The sequence below is a fragment of the Coregonus clupeaformis genome, chromosome 31 (genome assembly GCF_020615455.1).
Source record: "Coregonus clupeaformis isolate EN_2021a chromosome 31, ASM2061545v1, whole genome shotgun sequence".
Classification (NCBI taxonomy): Eukaryota; Metazoa; Chordata; class Actinopteri; order Salmoniformes; family Salmonidae; genus Coregonus; species Coregonus clupeaformis.
The window spans coordinates 10269262-10285520 of record NC_059222.1 but is presented as its reverse complement, the minus strand read 5'-3'; the positions used below and the strand labels follow the sequence as shown (position 1 = coordinate 10285520).

Genomic DNA, 16259 nt, shown 5'->3' with positions numbered 1-16259 from the left:
CTAGACCTTTTTAGGCTGTCGTTTACAGTAAAATAAATAAATGGGGTACATGGAGGAAAATTAGAATTTCTTAATTTATTTAAAGTTGGGGCTGCATTTTACAAACCACATTACTTTAGACATGAATCATAGCATCTCATTTCAAAATTATACAAGACAAAGAACAGAACCCATGGAAGGAAAAGAGCATGTTTGTCTGTTTTAAATTAATATAGTGATAAATGTCATGGTGTGTCCTTAAAAACAACAACAAGTAGAGTCAGCTGACAGGAACTTAAACAAGACAATGCACTGTATCTACAAAGAAATAGAAAAATTAAGTACAAGTACATGTACAGTAAAATTACTCTGATCATTTGACACTTAATTACAAGAATGAAAATAAAATTTTGTATTGGTTAAATAAAAATCTAAAGAAATTACATGATGTGAAAAGCTTCTTTATTTAATTGTTTACAATACATACGGTAAGAGATCAATGGAACACCGATGGCCACGCACCCGTAGGGGATAGCACAAGGACACCGTCATTGGCGCCCATTCAGAAAAGCTGATACAAAAAAGCTGATATTTGTCAAATCCATCACAATGTACAGCAGTCACTGGTGAATGTCTACACACCCTTTGGAGTCATCACATTTTGCCTTAATTAAATCTAAAAAGGGATTACATTATTTTTTCCTATCGATCTACGCAACCTACTCCACATTTCAAAAGTGAAAGAAAAATGATATAGAACATTTTCCAAATTACTACGAAATACTAAATTAGGATGTATTGAATGCTTATGTCTTCACACCCCTGAGTTAATACTTGGTGGAAGCACCTTTGGTAGCCATTACAGCTGTGAATAATACTTTTGAATAAGACTCTACCAACCTTGCACAACTCTTATGGCAAATGTTCTATTGTTTTTGTCAAATTTGCTCAAGCTCAGTACATTTGGTTGGGAATCGTTGACGGACAGCAATATTCAAACCTTGTCTCTGATATTTTAAGCAGATTTAAGTCAGGACGGAGACTGGACCATTCAGGAACACACAACACCACTTGGAAAGCCATTTTGTTGTGTCTTTGGCATAAACATTTGTGTAATTGTCCCACAGAAAAATACAACTCTATCCCAGGATTAGGTTTTCAGAAGACTGAGGCAGGTTTTCCTCTAACCTTTTATTAATTTGGAAAATATTCTATAACTTTCTTTCACTTAGATAATGTGGAGTAGGTTGTGTAGATCTGTAGGAAACCAAAAAAACTATTTAATAAATGTTTAGATTTAATGTTAAGGCAGCAAAATGTGAAGACTGTGCAAGTGCTGTGTATACTTTCACTAGGCACTGTACGTGTTCTAACAGGCCTATAATGTGGTTACTAAATAGATTCTGGACCTATCCCCCATGGGGGGACGGGTGTGTGGCGTTTCCATGGTATTAGTCGAACTCTTACCTAATCTATGCAATTATTGCATTACACTGATGCTGTCATAATACCCTGCAATGCTGACAGTTTTAGTGTGGTGAAACAGTCCATTGCCCTCTCACCGTCTCTCTTTCTCTCCCTCTTCTGCGTGCAGTTCTTTCTTTTCTTTATTTCTTTCAGTCCAAGAAGAAAATGTTGTTGAACTGTGTCGCACAGAGCCTCTTCACTTCCTCTGTTGGTAGAAAAAAAACAGGGTTGGATCAGCAAGCATAACCAAGAAAACATGCGAGATGAGCTCAAAGAAACATTAATTAATCCATCCATCTATCTACAGTGAGGGAAAAAAGTATTTGATCCCCTGCTGATTTTGTACGTTTGCCCACTGACAAAGACATGATCAGTCTATAATTTTAATGGTAGGTTTATTTGAACAGTGAGAGACAGAATAACAAACAAAAAATCCAGAAAAACGCATGTCAAAAATTTTATAAATTGATTTGCATTTTAATGAGGGAAATAAGTATTTGACCCCCTCTCAATCAGAAAGATTTCTGGCTCCCAGGTGTCTTTTATACAGGTAACGAGCTGAGATTAGGAGCACACTCTTAAAGGGAGTGCTCCTAATCACAGTTTGTTACCTGTATAAAAGACACCTGTCCACAGAAGCAATCAATCAATCAGATTCCAAATGCTCCACCATGGTCAAGACCAAAGAGCTCTCCAAGGATGTCAGGGACAAGATTGTAGACCTACACAAGGCTGGAATGGGCTACAAGACCATCGCCAAGCAGCTTGGTGAGAAGGTGACAACAGTTGGTGCAATTATTCGCAAATGGAAGAAACACAAAATAACTGTCAATCTCCCTCGGCCTGGGGCTCCATGCAATATCTCACCTCGTGGAGTTGCAATGATCATGAGAACGGTGAGGAATCAGCCCAGAACTACACAGGAGGATCTCGTCAATGATCAAGGCAGCTGGGACCATAGTCACCAAGAAAACAATTGGTAACACACTACGCCGTGAAGGACTGAAATCCTGCAGCGCCAGCAAGTTCCCCTGCTCAAGAAAGCACATATACAGGCCCGTCTGAAGTTTGCCAATGAACATCTGAATGATTCAGAGGAGAACTGGGTGAAAGTGTTGTGGTCAGATGAGACCAAAATGGAGCTCTTTGGCATCAACTCAACTCGCCGTGTTTGGAGGAGGAGGAATGCTGCCTATGACCCCAAGAACACCATCCCCAACGTCAAACATGGAGGTGGAAACATTATGCTTTGGGGGTGTTTTTCTGCTAAGGGGACAGGACAACTTCACCGCATCAAAGGGACGATGGACGGGGCCATGTACCGTCAAATCTTGGGTGAGAACCACCTTCCCTCAGCCAGGGCATTGAAAACGGGTCATGGATGCCAAGGCAACAAAGGAGTGGCTCAAGAAGCACATTAAGGTCCTGGAGTGGCTTAGCCAGTCTCCAGACCTTAATCCCATAGAAAATCTGTGGAGGGAGCTGAAGGTTTGAGTTGCCAAACGTCAGCCTCGAAACCTTAATGACTTGGAGAAGAGGAGTGGGACAAAATCCCTCCTGAGATGTGTGCAAACCTGGTGGCCAACTACAAGAAACATCTGACCTCTGTGATTGCCAACATGGGTTTTGCCACCAAGTACTAAGTCATGTTTTGCAGAGGGGTCAAATACTTATTTCCCTCATTAAAATGCAAATCAATTTATAACATTTTTGACATGCGTTTTTCTGGATCTTTTGTTTGTTATTCTGTCTTGCACTGTTCAAATAAACCTACCATTAAAATTATAGACTGATCATGTCTTTGTCAGTGGGCAAACGTACAAAATCAGCAGGGGATCAAATACTTTTTTCCCCTCACTGTATGTTGGACCTACCATTAACTTCAATCAAATTGGCATTCTTCTGGTTCAAGATAACGTACAGCTCTCTCTGGTCCGACTTTTTGCCAACCACCCAGTAGTCTGTCATAGCCTTCACAATGATCTCTTCATCTTCATCAACCCTGAGGCAACATACAAAAAAATCACATTAATATATGGACACTATAATATGCTGTATATACACTACCAGTCAAAAGTTTTAGAACACCTACTCATTCAAGGGTTTTTCTTTATATTTACTATTTTCTACATTGTAGAACAATAGTGAAGACATCAAAACTATGAAATAACACATTTGGAATCATGTAGTAACCAAAAAAGTGTTTAACAAATCTAAATATATTTTATATTTGAGATTCTTCAAATAGCCACCCTTTGCCTTGATGACAGCTTTGCACACTCTTGGCATTCTCTCAACCAGCTTCACCTAGAATGCTTTTCCAACAGTCTTGAAGGAGTTCCCACATATGCTGAGCACTTGTTGGCTGCTTTTCCTTCACTCTGCGGTCCGACTCATCCCAAACCATTTCAATTGAGTTGAGGTCGGGGGATTGAAGAGGCCAGGTCATCTGATGCAGCACTCCATCACTCTCCTTTTTGATAAAATAGCCCTAACACAGCCTGGAGGTGTGTTGGGTCATTGTCCTGTTGAAAAACAAATGATAGTCCCACTAAGCCCAAACCAGATGGGATGGCGTATCGCTGCAGAATGCTGTGGTAGCCATGCTGGTTAAGTGTGCCTTGAATTCTAAATAAATCACAGACAGTGTCACCAGCAAAGCACCCCCACACCATAACACCTCCTCCTCCGTGCTTTACGGTGGGAAATACACATGCAGAGATAATTCGTTCATCCACACCGCGTCTCACATTTCCACGGTCTAATGTCCATTGCGCATGTTTCTTGGCCCAAGCAAATCTCTTCTTCTTATTGGTGTCCTTTAGCAGTGCTTTCTGTGCAGCAATTCGACCATGAAGGCCTGATTCACACAGTCTCCTCTGAACAGTTGATGTTGAGATGTGTCTGTTACTTGAACTCTGTGAAGCATTTATTTGGGCTGCAATTTCTGAGGGTGGTAACTCTAATGAATTTATCCTCTGCAGCAGTGGTAACTCTGGGTCTTCCATTCCTGTGGTGGTCCTCATGAGAGCTAGTTTCATCATAGCGCTTGATGGTTTTTGCGACTGCACTTGAAGAAACTTTCAAAGTCCTTGAAATGTTCCGTATTGACTGACCTTCATGTCTTAAAGTAATGATGGACTGTCATTTCTCTTTGCTTATTTGAGCTGTTCTTGCCATAATATGGACTTGGTCTTTTAACAAATAGGGCTATCTTCTGTATACCCCCCCTACCTTGTCACAACACAACTGATTGGCTCAAATGCATTAAGAAGGAAATAAATTCCACAAATTAACTTTTAAGGCACACCTGTTAATTGAAATACATTCCAGGTGACTACCTCATGAAGCTGGTTGAGAGAATGTCAAGCGTGTGCAAAGCTGTCATCAAGGCAAAATATTTTGATTTGTTGAACACTTTTTTGGTTACTAGATGATTCCATGTGTTATTTCATAGTTTTGATGTCTTCAGTATTATTCTATAATGTAGAAAATAGTAAATATAAAGAAAAATCCTTGAATGAGTAGGTGTTCTAAAAGTGTACAGAGTTGCCAAAACTAGGCCTCAGAGTGCTAACCCTAACAGGGTTATTGTGGTATTTCATTGGGCTTACCGGGCGAAGTCACAGTTGATGTCTCCCAGAATCTTCATGAGGTCTGGGTGGACGGAAGTCAGAGAGACGCTGGCTGTCTTCCTCATGTGGATGGTGCTCTTCTCTGCCAGGTTCATGTGGTTGAAGTAGATGAACTTAAACTGGGGCTCCTTGTCCGGCCTGCAACAACACAGAGGGAGAGGATGACGATCATTACCAGGATGAGAGGAGAGTCGAATGCCAATTTCACACTACTGAGCCCGAGATGAGCAGAGCCAAGGAGATCTGTACTGCGCTAGCCTCTTTTCGCATAAAAAAATAGTTGCTGGAACTATACTGGAAAGGCCAATATGAAAATAAAATATCTGAGCCAGCACAATGTTATTTCAAAGGTAGACTCAGTGTTATGACGTTGCCATGAGCAGCACTACAGATATTGAGATGAACGCGATGCAAGACTTTGCTCTCACATATTCACACAGAGTATCTGCGCAGGTGTGCTTCACGCTGCTACACTGGGTAGCTACGGGACCAAAACAGAGGAAAAGGTTAGCTTCGTGCTTCAACGCTCTTAGTGGTTGCATAAATCGGCCCGATATTGCTGTGTATTTCGTGCATCATTGAGTCTACCTTTAAGCAGTATTACACCTCAGGACCATCATCAGTTTCTCCAGGTCATTGAGTTCATTGGTCCAATCGTCAATAGAGGATGCCGTGCCATGAACGCTTACCTTTTAAAAACACATTATACATTTTGGACCGTGATCTCTATCATGGCATGTTGGAACAACACAGGCCCAGGAATTGGAGTGGAGGCTAGAGGTTTTGAGGATTAAAGTAACAGTACTGACCCTGATATCCTGCGGTTGACATTGTATTGTTCACATATGTCTGAGGCCAGCAGGGTGAGCTGAGGTCCCACCAGCCCATCCAGCTGCTCACAGAACTCCCTCGTCAGCTCCACCGATGCTGGGGGAGAGAGAATATGACCATACAGTAGTTAGAATTAGTAGAATGGACTTAGGAATTTCTAAGAATCTATAATGGTTTTTTCTTTCACGGTCCACATAATATGACAATGCCGTAGAATTTGCCATTGCTGTATTCGCAGAACACAGAGAATGCTGAGAAATGATGTAATAAGCATCAGCCCAGCTGTTTGGGGGGAGGAGACTGACCAAATGATTTGAGAGGATACTCACCACTGATCATAAAACAAACCGCTGCACTCATCGCCTGAAATAAAGAGCAGACGATGTGCAGTTTGAATATAATGGCCTAGAGAAAATAACACTATAATTTAGAGCTTATGACCAAATACATTGAATTTATACATCATTTAAGGAAGCCATTTGAGATACCAACGAACAAAGCCAATTCCCCCAACATCAGAGCTCATACCGGGTCAAACCTTCTCACTGTTCTTCAATTATGAAATAATAACAGATTATCAAATTGTCTGCCAAACAAATAATGGGATGGGAGTACTACCTGTATCTCTCTTAAAACACAAAAAAATAAAGCCTCTACTGAGTTCCCACGAACCCAGCAGGACTCCAGACCACAGCTCCCTGCTCCTTAGACACCCTAGAGTGCCATTTGGGACGACGCCCTCTCCTCACCTTATAAACTATCAGATGCAGCTCCTCATAACTGTCCTCTGTGTTGACAAATATTCTAGGGAACCGGAATTTGGCCTCTGGGTCTTTGAGGTTAACAGGTCCTGTCAAAAACCTGAGGATGGAGAGAGGACAGGATATGAGAGGGAGGATGGACCACAGCTCATCACGATTACTGTGAATGACAAGGGTGTTTCACAATTACAGAAATCTAGTTTGATACAAATAAAAAACTGTTTTACCTCACACATAATAGCATAGAAAATTCCTGAGACAAAACATTTAAGTGATGCAGGCCTAAAAATGAACAGATGAATCCCCAAGTCTATCTAGCAGTTTGTAAATGTATATGTGGACGTACAGTGTGTTTGCATACTGTGTGTGTATCTCTTCCATAATTTGCACTGTCACAGTTCTCCCCTGCCCTTGGGGCCTTTGCTGGCTAATCTCCTTGTTAAATGATTCTCTCTCTCTCGTCAGCCCAGGCTTGGCGTGTCCAATTCCCCTCAAAGTCACACGGGCCTGGCGGCAGCACACTCTCAGGGGTCACTCCTCCAACAACGGCTCTATTTCAATGCTTAGAAAAATGCATTTATATTAAGTGCTTGTATTCTGTCTTCTCTGTGCTTCTATTCAGATCTAAATAAAGATTGTCTGTGTGTTTGACAACTTTCTGCCAAGCAACTTGCCCTAAGGGGATGACCTCTTAATTCTACCCATTCTTTGAGATCATTTATTCCCTTCCCTTCTATGAGGTAATCACTGATCTGAACAGACGGGATAGGTGAAAGCCATGTAGTGGAACCCCTTCTTTCCTCTTTACAGCCATGTTGAATCAATGTTTGGAAGGGATGCAGGAAGGATTCTGTTTTAGAGTATTCATAGAGACTGTGGAGCACCTCTGCTAATAATCTCCTCCTCCTCCTCTCTTGCGCTCTCCTCTTCCTTCTCTCCCCCTCACTCACTCTCGCTCTCCTACTTGGCCCACCTCAGGCACAGAGGTCTCTAGGGTGGACTAGGCTACACAGGGACTCCGTTAACTAGCTTGGCTCTCCCTCCTCCTCTCTGTTAAGTGTGATCCCCCTCCTTTGTGTCTTGTGTGTGGGACGGTAGAGAGCTACAAATCTCATTATTGTCAGCGGGGTAAGACCACGTCATGTTGGAACACTGATCAGTAATTCTCCATGTTGTTAAACAATCAGCCTGGATATTATATCTGCCTGGCCACCAACGCACTTTAATTACAACCTAATGCTACCATAATGACACTTTCCTATCATACCAAAACTATCAAAAATACCCCACCTCCTATTGTGCCATTACTGTTGATTGCTTTCACTTGATAATCTAAAACAATATAATTCTTCCATCACTACGTTGAAATAACAATATATCCAATAAAAACCATCATGGATGAACACGATAAAGTCGCAATTCCATCCATCCCCTCTTCTCTCCATTGCCTCAGGTTAAATGTATCAGTCTGCTATAGTCAGATTATCAGCAGATGTGGCATGGCTAGAAGGCTCCACCCTGACATGATGATCTGGTGTCCCTGTCCTTCTGCCCTGAGATGGCAGGGGACCAGAGCCCCAGGGAGGGAGCCTGGCCCAGCCTGGAGACCTGGAGGGAGGGAGGGGACTAGAGAGGGCATTTAAGGACTTACCTCCCATAGTGAAGCAGATTCCCTGCCACCTCTGGCCTTAGGGGAGAGTCCCTACCAGCCAGCTGGAGAGAGAAAGGGAGGGTGGGGAAGAGAGACAGGGAGGGAGAGAGAGTTAGAAGAGAGATGGTGGAGAGAGAGACAGAGAAAACCTGCTTTAGTATAAATTCAAAAGTCATTATCAACATTGTCTGAGCCTGTGGGATATCAATGTGTGGTCAATTTTAAATGCGCTTGTTACACAACAATACATTCTTCGTGTGGCATGATGCCATTGTGGAGCAGGTGTTGGAAGAGTTCTGGCAATGTTGAGGGAAGGTTTAGGCAGAGGATCAGAGTTTCAGTAGAACAGAGGCAGGGAAGTGGCAGTTGCTTGCACTCTAGCTCCATCGCTCTCCCTCTCTGATCCCTCCTTCTCGCTCTCTCTCACCTCTGGTTCGGAGTGTCTGGGGAACAGTGACGTCGTCAGGTACTTGTACAGGATCCGCATGTCATCCTGCTCCAGACCACTCCTGCATGGGGACAACAAAAAAAGGGGACACCTTAGTTAGCATCAAACATTTCCTATTCATGTTCACAGTCTGTTCAGGAGTATTGATAAACTAAACCCATAATCTCCATGGCTCAGCATGGGCCCAATGCTATCATAACTGCTCAAATAATTTGATTAGCAATCAATCAAATCATTACGATCAATCAATTATCGTTCACGTAATCCCCTGATTACATTTCAGGTCAGACTGACAGTTAAAAGTGAGCGACATGTCAGGTGGGAATTACTGTAATCAGATTGTGTATATTTAAGGCATCTTCTGTGTCTCCCAGCCATGCCCTAGACAACCTCATACCTAGCCCAGCCTAATGGGATGAGGAGCATTGGAGGGATGCCTGCCACTGCTGCCAGGCTCCCCCACACCTTACAGTGGTAAAGGGCTGCCTGGAGGCACCAAGGGCCTGCAGGCTATTTATAAGATCAGGGCCCTGGCACGCACAACACAGGAGGGGAACCCCAATAACCTCCCCCCTCCTCTATTCCCTGGCGTTGGCACTGTGGGGAGGCCTGAAAAAGAGCCTACTAGAGCCTGGCCAGTTGAATGGTGAAGCAGCCTGTGTCTCAAGATCATGGAAGAATACAATTCAGAGCTTATGTTTTTCAACGACTTCTGTTAGCATTTGCAAATTGTAGGCTAAATTTGGTTTCTACATGTGGGCAGGTGTTTTAAACCAAAGTACAGCAGACAACCCCCACACATCCCACACACGGTCTGCTTCCCCCAGCTGTACCATATGAGCTGGTCGTTGTAGAGGAAAGCTGTGTATTTAATCAGGCTGAGGCTTTCCTCCACTCTGTTAACGAATGACTGGATCTTCAGGTAGGTCATCTTGTCCAGGGGGAAAAAGGCGATTCCCCCGAACACGTCCAGCAGGTCACAGGACTGCAGGTGCAGCGTCTGCAGATACTGGAGGAGACCAGGGATAGAGGACAGTTATACACGCAGTCTGGGTGGACAATGGAAGGTGAATAGAAAAACATGTGTCCGTTTGGTTAATAGCCATCAGGGATACTTGGGGAAGGTGAGGTGTTAGCTTAGAAAGCAACATTATACGCCCATACCATTATGCTCAGGTTTCAGCTGAGAAACCTCATCAAGAAACACAAAAGGTCTGCACACTGTATGTCTGGACAATACAATGCTCCTATTTCCAGCTTCAATAGCAACAATATTTATGTCCAAGGTGGATCTCTGATAGGTCAAACCTGGAGATATTAGTTTACCTGCGTAGAGCTTACATTGCTGTACCCAAAGACATGAGAGGACGCTCTCTAGAATTGCTAGAACAGTGACATTCAACCTGGGATACGATACAGACACCACAGGCCTTCTCTGTGTCTTTGAGTTACATACTGGAAGGGGAAGCCCTTGATAGGATTAGGGAGAGCTGGGGGTTTCCTCTGATTGGCTAGGTATGAATAATGAACACAGGTCATTGCGGTCAATGGGGTGGGCCTGTAGTATGGCGGAAGCTTTGACCAGCTCTCCTTGAGAAAGGCGCTATTTCTGAGATGGTGATAATTAGTGGGGGAAGCCATATTTGAAGGCCACTGATGACTGACATCTGACCCTGCATTTAATCACTAGAAACTCAATACAGGATCAACCACTCTAGATGGCTAGAAGCACCAGTAGCATTCCTGTCTGTCATGCAGGCAGCAAGGCCTGGACACCACCGTCAGACCATTAGCAAAGTGGATAGTATATATACGCTTTGTAGCTTACAACACCAGATGTGTTTTTCTTTTTTTTACAGTGAAAACAAAGGACAGCTAAGAGGTAGGCCCTACTAAGAAGTAAGAGTCAATGTGTGTCTAATATATGAGTTATATTTACAAAGATGTGCTAATCAATTTCATAAGTAATAAATAATCTGGCATTGAAATAGCAGTGCCCTGCCCCTAGGAAAACATTGCTGAGAAAAGACTGAAAATATGCATCGATGATTTCTGTTGAACAGTCCAATCAAGCTACATTACTCAAAGTATATAAGCACACGTGTAAAACAAATGTTCTGCATACAATAAGACATGACAAATCACCTCACCACCTAGTACACCCATCATCATGCATATAGTTGCAGAGACTTGAAGTATGTACTATGTAGCCTAGTGTTTGTTTTCTTTTACCCTGTAAAAGAACTTGTCAAGCTTCTGCATGAGCAGCTCCACCCCGCCTGCTTCCATTGCTCTGCCAAATGTGCCGTTGAAGAGCTGGAGAAAAGAGCAATGTAAAGAACCATCAGCAAACCACATCCTTACTAAATGTAAGGGTCTTACACAATCTTTACTAGAGAATGTGAGCTGGTATGACTTGAGTTTTACTCCAGAGTCCCAACCAGACGCTCACCTTGTACATACTGTAGCATTCCCGTAATACTGCACCATAAACGGTGTCCTACAGAAATAAGAGAATAAACAACTGAGCAAGTTATAAATGTTCTGCACAGAAGAGTTGAATTCCCTCATAAATGGACCATGCAAACATGAAATATACATGAATAAAAGACGCAACAAAATACAACTTACAAGTATTTCTTCTTCTTGATATTCTATCGTGGGAGGTTTCCCATCTTTATTAGGTTTTTCTACCATCGGGTTCCGCACCACCTGGATACGCAAACAAGGACAGGTAGAGGAGAGATATTATCTATTCAAACGTATCCTAGGAGACCTAATGACTTGCCAAAAAGACAAATTGAGAGCGCAACCACTCTGTATACAGCACCTTCAGAAAGTATTCACACCCATTTTTTACATTTTCATTTTCGTCATTTAGCAGACGCTCTACTTTTCTCACATTTTGTTTGTGTTACAGCCTGAATTTAAAATGTATTAAATTGAGATTTTGTGTCACTGACTTACACACAATACCCCATAATGTTAAAGTGGAATTATGTTCTAAGAAATGTTTACAAATTAAATGTCTTGAGTCAATAAGTATTCAACCCATTTGTTATGGCAAGCCTAAATAAGTTCAGCAGTAAAAATGTGCTTAACAAGTCACACAATAAGTTGCATGGACTCACTCTGTGTACAATAGTGTTTAACATGATTTTTGAATGACTACCTCATCTCTGTACCCCACACATTCAAATTACCTGTAAGGTCCCTCAGTTGAGCAGTGAATTTCAAACACAGATTCAACCACAATGACCAGGGAGGTTTTCCAATGCCTCGCAAAGAAGGGCACCTTGAATACATTGAATATCCCTTTGAGCATGGTGAAGTTATTCATTACACCTTGGATGGTGTATCAATACACCCAGTCACTACAAAGATACAGGTGTCCTTCCTAACTCAGTTGCCAGAGAGGAAGGAAACCGCTCAGGGATTTCACCATGAGGCCAATGGTGACTATAAAACAGTTACAGAGTTTAATGGCAGTGATAGGAGAAAACTGAGGAATAATATTGTAGTTACTCCACAATGCTAACCTAAATGACAGAGTGAAAAGAAGGAAGCCTGTACAGAATAAAACAATTCCAAAACATGCATCCTGTTTGCAATAAGGCACTAAAGTAAAACTGCAAAAAATGTGGCAAAGAAATGCATTTTATGCCCTGAATACAAAGTATTATGTTGGGGGCAAATCCAACACAACACATCACGGAGTACCACTCTTCATATTTTCAAGCATGGTGGTGGCTGTATCCTGTTATGTGTTTGCTTGTCATCAGCAAGGACTAGGGAGTTTTTTAGGATCAAAAGAAACGGAATAGAGCTAAGCACAGGCAAAATCCTAGAGGAAAACCTGGTTCAGTCTGCTTTCCAACAGACACTGGGAGCCAAATTCACCTTTCTGCAGGACATTAACCTAAAACACAAGGCCAAATATACAGTGGCGTTGCTTACCAAGACGACATTAAATGATCCTGAGTGGCGTAGTTACAGCTTTGACTTAAATCGTCTTGAAAATCTATGGCAAGACTTGAAAATTGCTGTCTAGCAATGATCAACAACCATCTTGACAGAGCTTGAAGAATTTAAAAAAAAAAAAAAAAGTGCAAATATTGTACATTCCTGGTGTGCAAAGCGCTTATAGACTTACCCAGAAAGACTCACAGCTGTAATCGCTGCCAAAGGTGATTCTAACATGTATTGACTCAGGGGTGTGAATATTTATGTAAATTAGATATTTCTGTATTTCATTTTCAATAAATTGGCTAAAATTACTAAAAACATGTTTTCACTTTGTCATTATGGGGTATTGTGTGTAGATTGGTGAGGAAAAAATCTATTTAATCAATTTTGTACTCAGACTAAAACAACAAAATGTGAAATAAGTCAAGGGGTATGAATACTTTCTGAAGGCACTGTATATAGTAAGTGTAAATGAGCTGGAACACCAATGTACCATGACGATCCAGAAACTGTCCTCTGCTTCAAAGAAGAACTGCCTGTTCTTCTGCGTGTGTAGGGATTTAGCAGGCTTTGTTGGACAGAAGGTTCTGGAATATAGCAAAGATGGTGGTTGGGCTAGGAGATATGAAGCCAACACACACAACTAACATAGATGTGAGATGTTGTATTTCAAGATGATCGATTAGTTAGTAGTTCCTGTGTACCTGGTAAACTGTACAATGGCCTCACAAAGGCCAACATTACGGATCTTCTCATTCTTCTCAACCTCACTAGGATGGTAGAATAAAATCTTCTTCTCCTCCTACAATGCATACAAGGAGACAGTTTCCATGAGGCACAGTATTTGAATGGAGACCACAAAGTTGACAGATATTCACATTGGATCATTTACAGCAGTAAACATTGAGCTGATGAACAGTTTGTTTGAAGATCATAGTGAAAACATGTGAAACACACACAGGACATAAAAACAACCAAGTGGCGCTCACCTCTCCCTCCCGTGGCCCAAATGAAGGATTATAGACGAAAAAACTGAGAAGAGATGGGGTGTACTGTTTCTCTTGCATTCCCGAAGCCATTCTTGGACTGCAACAGAGGAAGATGCTGATCAACTATCTGTGACTTAACAGACTGAAAGATGTATCACTTGTTATCACAATGAGACCCTGGTTTTACCTGATCATCAGCATTAGTGTGGTTTGTGTCTGGACGTCCTCTGCTCCAGAGTGAATTTAGCATGCTTTGTGGCTGCAGACAAAAATGATATCAGCTCAGCTATACAACTCTACACATCATTTCAGATTAAGAGAATCAGTGAGTCATGGAATTTGGTCTGTTTACTTTAGTCAGTAAATTGCATCAAACGCTCAATCTTTTGAATCAGGCTGAAAGATAGGCATGCATTTTCTGATTTGAACAGAGCATTATTACCTTCCACTGGGTTAGAGAGAACTCACAAGTCAAGTGGCACACTGACACTTGACACCAGCTATACTAGTTAGCTGTATAAATGTATCCTAACTTCCACACCTCAGTCGCATGGCTATTTGATTCTCTTTATGTGGCTTGCTAGGTGGCATTGCTACCATCTATTATTTTAATCAGGCCCAATGCTTAGGCGAGTTAGCCTCCTAGCGAGCTACGTTAACCAACTCCCTCAAACAAGTCCACAACACAGCTAGCTAGCTAGTAAGCTAGCACATCGGCCTCCGTAGCCGGGGACAACGGGGAATCTTTTGCCATCTGAAAAGACAAATGTAATACAAAACAAACGAACTAGCTAAGTTTATACCGTTAAAAAGCTAAATTGTTAGATATAGCAAGCTAGCAATTAGCCAACGTTAGGTGGTTAATTTGTATGCTGGCTGCACTGCAGCAGTCAACAATCCGCTAACGTTACACTTGGAGTTGTGTTCGCAGCGATCTGGGAAAACTATTTCCGAATCACAAATTAATTTGACAATAAACACAACGAAGAGACTTACCTTTTACTGTATAAAGTCAGCACATGCAGATCATCTCGTTTGTTGTGAACATTAATAACAGATACAGTAGAAAAGCCACGATCAATGACAAAATCCACCCACACTTCCTGCTTTGACAGAATCTCATGTGTTACATTAGAAACTGCTCGGTGGAATTTCTTGTACTTAAACTATGCTTCCAGACTAAAAGTTAATGTGATGTCCGTGCCTTTCCAGACTGTGCATAAATCAGGCCTATATACTAATACAATGTTGAAGGAGAACATTGATTGGTCTTGATGATCATGGATTGGTCTTGTTTTAATAAAAATGTAGCCTGGGCAGCCACTGGTGGCTTCATGGATCTCCACTATCATTTGGGCATGATGTGCACAGCTGGTAATACATTCGGGTCCCCTGGTGACCATATGTTCATACATTTATTTTATTTGTTTATTTCATCTTTATTTAACCAGGTAAGCCAGTTGAGAACAAGTTCTCATTTACAACTGCGACCTGGCCAAGATAAAGCAAAGCAGTGCGATAAAAACAACAACACAGAGTTACATATGGGGTAAACAAAACATAAAGTCAAAAATACAACAGAAATATACAGTGTGCGAATGTAGTAAGTTATGGAGGTAAGACAATAGTGCAAAATAGTTACAATTTCGTAGTAACACTGGAATGATAGATGTGCAAAAGATGATGTGAAAATAGAGATACTGGGGTGCAAATTAGCAAAATAAATAACAATATGGGGATGAGGTAGTTGGGTGGGCTAATTTCAGAATGGCTGTGTACAGGTGCAGTGATCGGTAAGCTGCTCTGACAACTGGCGCTTAAAGTTAGTGAGGGAGATAAGAGTCTCCAGCTTCAGAGATTTTTGCAGTTCGTTCCAGTCATTGGCAGCAGAGAACTGGAAGGAATGGCGGCCAAAGGAGGTGTTGGCTTTGGGGATGACCAGTGAGATATACCTGCTGGAGCGCAGACCACGGGTGGGTGTTGCTATGGTGACCAGTGAGCTAAAATAAGACGGGGATTTGCCTAGCAGTGATTTATAGATGACCTGGAGCCAGTGGGTTTGGCGACGAATATGTAGTGAGGGCCAGCCAACAAGAGCGTACAGGTCACAATGGTGGGTAGTATATGGGGCTTTGGTGACAAAACGGATGGCACTGTGATAGACTACATCCAATTTGCTGAGTAGAGTGTTGGAGGCTATTTTGTAAATGACATCGCCGAAGTCAAGGATCGGTAGGATAGTCAGTTTTACGAGGGCATGTTTGGCAGCATGAGTGAAGGAGGCTTTGTTGCGAAATAGGAAGCCGATTCTAGATCTAACTTTTGATTGGAGATGCTTAATGTGAGTCTGGAAGGAGAGTTTACAGTCTAACCAGACACCTAGGTATTTGTAGTTGTCCACATACTCTAGGTCAGACCCGCCAAGAGTAGATTCTAGTCGGGTGGGCGGGTGCAAGCAGCGTTCGGTTGAAGAGCATGCATTTAGTGTTACTATTGTTTAAGAGCAGTTGGAGGCTACGGAAGGAGTGTTGT

The 16259-nt window shown here is 42.1% G+C and overlaps 1 protein-coding gene across 1 annotated transcript; it reads right to left on the bottom strand.

Annotated features, from left to right (window-relative positions):
* Nucleotides 1-1268: 1268 nt before the first annotated feature.
* On the bottom strand, nt 1269-14843 carry LOC121547525 (vacuolar fusion protein CCZ1 homolog). The gene is made up of 17 exons (XM_041858850.1): nt 14724-14843; nt 13915-13986; nt 13728-13824; nt 13443-13540; nt 13232-13325; nt 11404-11484; nt 11225-11272; nt 11005-11088; nt 9606-9781; nt 8752-8833; nt 8325-8386; nt 6662-6773; nt 6242-6275; nt 5891-6008; nt 5061-5219; nt 3321-3448; nt 1269-1651 (listed from the first exon to the last, which is right to left on the bottom strand). Exons 2-17 carry the CDS (start codon nt 13926-13928, stop codon nt 1596-1598), a joined length of 1443 nt encoding a protein of 480 aa, XP_041714784.1. The 5' UTR covers nt 13929-13986; nt 14724-14843; the 3' UTR covers nt 1269-1595.
* Between the last annotated feature and the right edge of the window lie 1416 nt (nt 14844-16259).